The sequence below is a fragment of a genome, unplaced genomic scaffold (genome assembly GCF_019419815.1).
Source record: "Pyrus x bretschneideri cultivar Hongxiangsu unplaced genomic scaffold, Pyrus_bretschneideri_v1 Contig8, whole genome shotgun sequence".
Classification (NCBI taxonomy): domain Eukaryota; kingdom Viridiplantae; phylum Streptophyta; class Magnoliopsida; order Rosales; family Rosaceae; genus Pyrus; species Pyrus x bretschneideri.
Window position 1 is genome coordinate 5,992,802 of NW_025999820.1, and position 2,674 is coordinate 5,995,475.

General features: G+C 38.0%; 1 protein-coding gene across 1 annotated transcript; it reads right to left on the reverse strand.

The window, feature by feature from the left end:
- Nucleotides 1-393: 393 nt before the first annotated feature.
- LOC103956117 (methyl jasmonate esterase 1-like) lies at nucleotides 394-2,231 on the reverse strand. The gene is made up of 3 exons (XM_048575429.1): nucleotides 1,638-2,231; nucleotides 908-1,036; nucleotides 394-814 (listed from the first exon to the last, which is right to left on the reverse strand). Exons 1-3 carry the CDS (start codon nucleotides 2,115-2,117, stop codon nucleotides 542-544), a joined length of 882 nt encoding a protein of 293 aa, XP_048431386.1. The 5' UTR covers nucleotides 2,118-2,231; the 3' UTR covers nucleotides 394-541.
- Nucleotides 2,232-2,674: the final 443 nt, after the last annotated feature.

Consider the following 2,674-nt stretch of genomic DNA (forward strand, 5'->3'; position numbering starts at 1 on the left):
ACTTGTCCTTAGGCAAACTTGAACCCACCAACCAAATTGATTTCTGCGTCCTTGAAACGGTGCTGCCAACTTGACTTGGTGACATTGTTGGGATGACGAGTCAACTTGATATCCTTTCCAACGCAAACTTCTTTGTTTCTTTGATAACTTTTGGCCTCTGTTGGACTATAAATTCTAGTGTAGCTTGTACGTCGGGGAGATTAAACCTAACTCCACAATGCTAAATAAATTATGATCTTCAGTGGTGGCTGTTGTTAGACAGGGCATCACACAAGAAGATTTATTTTTTTTCAAACAGAATTGATAAGAGACTTACACGTAGTATTTCATGCTTTTTTATAGAACGATTGTATTAGTAGATTAAATAGGTAGTTCTTACGGGAAAGAAATCAGTAGAGCTCAAATTCAAAACAATCTCACTTAATTGGATAATATTACAATACTTGTTTGGCACATTTTTTTTGTTGTTACAATGGCGGGAATGAAAATTGACATATTAGAAGCTAGCATGCCTGAATTAGCCATGTCTGTGTAACTCTGTTTATGAATATTTCTCAGCAATATCTTGGAGATGGAAGAACAACTCCACGGGTTTTGAGAGCATAACCATGTGATCAGAACCGTTTATCACCTTCACTTCATTTGGCGGATTATTTTTTATCATGTAATTTTGCACATCCAATACTATCGCATGGTCTTGTCCGGACACAATGAATACTCTAGGAACTGCTCTATATTTCTCTTCCGTGAGCTTTATTACATCGTAATTGTAGCGAGGAATAAATCTCACCAACGATAACGCTAGGGTTAAATCCTGCACATTATATAAATTACCAACCAATAGGGTTAAGAGAGCACATATAGGGTTCCTATCTATTGCAGCACACACCTTAAGTTTACGACTTACCTGTGGTGGTGAGAGCTGGTACAAGCTTGTCGCCATGACCTTAGGCCCAAAGAGAAAGGAGGTTGCAGGGTTGTTGGTCCCGTTATCATATCTGAATTGAGAGTCCAGATAATCCAATCTTTTCCTAATCTATAAATTTCCCAGAAATGTATTTGTTAGTTACCTTTATATATCTCATTCAGTAGGATTCGGATAACAACGAACAAGAGATCTCTAAAATAAGTTTATTGAAAGGATCTATTGTAGGGCCTAATTCCCAATATATTTCAACGATCAAATTGTCTATCTTTAAGGTCTTTTCTCAAAATTTATTTTAAAAAAAAATCACTCAAATCTAAAATTATATTTCAACGATCAAACTGTCTATCTTTCATTGAAGAATTTCATTCACTTATCTTCGTCACTTTAATTTGATTGACATCTTAATGGTTCTGATTTTATTTAATTTTTTAGAAGGATGATATATGAATTATGAAATAAAATATAGACGATTTGAATTATTGAAAAAAATATATATAATGGAGAACACAGAGTGTCTCTCATATAAGTTTCTTGAGGGAACCCTCAAGAGAGACAGATATAGTTATGCCATACTTATTCATCACATTTCCTGATTCACAAGATACAATAAACAAGGTATAGCATATAATCAATTTCAACTCATAGTAGTAAAGCACTACAAAGAAGACAAATAGTGCAACTCAATCTATGTGTGTATGAAAGTCATTACCTCTTGATTTATAGTTGAGAAATTGAGAGTAGGACCGGACATGACCCCCGTGACATATACTGCAGCAGCAATTTTACGAGGGAACCTCTCCATGAAAATAGATATGACGGCTCCACCGAAGCTGTGAGCCACAAGGATAACCTTTTCATTTGGTGGTAGAGACACCATGAGCTTTGTCAAGGGCTCGACGTATTCCGATAACGAAGGGAGTTGCTGTACCTGAATCGGGTTGATCCCGGATGCTCCCAAGTCTAGAGCTGTGACATTGTGACCTGAGTCCTTGAGGAGAGTTGCCACCTTATACCAGCTCCATGCTCCATGACAAGCTCCATGTATCAACACAAAATGTTTTGGACTTTGAGTTTGGTTGTGTATGTTGGAGGGTGGGGATGGGGCTGAGGTACTACCTTTTGCTAAGCAAATAAATAGAAGGAAAAACGCAAGGAGCTTCTCTGTCATGTTCTCCATTTTCTGTATCATTAATGCTCAATTTCCTTGATTTGGTTTGCATCTCTCGTCTTACTTTTATACGTAGAATTCGATCAGAGAACAAATAATTGACTCAAAAGTCAAAAATCTCGATTAAACAACTAGTAAATGACTCAAAAGTCAAAAGCATTAAGTTGAAAGTTTTCTTTTTTTTTTTTTGTGTCAAAGTTGAAATGTATTCCCAACTCCAATTTGCAAGAAGACTCTTTCAGGAATCAACTTTTCTCCCGAAACTACCCATCTACCTTCAGCCTTCCCTCCCCCTTCGTATCTGTTTCTCTTTGACCAGTTTGCCGACTTGCTTGCACATCGTCCATCGGCGATGACTGGCCTCAAGTTGCAATGTTCGGGATGACTTTTTCGAGGATGAGTTTCGAAGCCGGAGTTGTTGAAGAATGGGTTGTTGTTGGCCAATACCGGATCTGAAACCCATTTGGTGCGACATCTGACATTAGAACGACACTCCGGCATCTGGAATTGAAGCTGCGTGGTGGTGGATCTACTGCTATGGTGCTTATGGGGTATATTGCGGTGGCTGTGTGGTTGGA

Excerpts from the sequence above, each read along its gene's own strand:
- LOC103956117 (XM_048575429.1), bottom strand. The coding sequence starts at position 2,117 with ATGATACAGAAAATGGAGAACATGACAGAGAAGCTCCTTGCGTTTTTC. Across the intron at positions 1,037-1,637 it reads TCTCAACTATAAATCAAGAG|ATTAGGAAAAGATTGGATTA; the intron begins GTAATGACTTTC and ends GGAAATTTATAG. Across the intron at positions 815-907 it reads ACCAGCTCTCACCACCACAG|GATTTAACCCTAGCGTTATC; the intron begins GTAAGTCGTAAA and ends TATAATGTGCAG.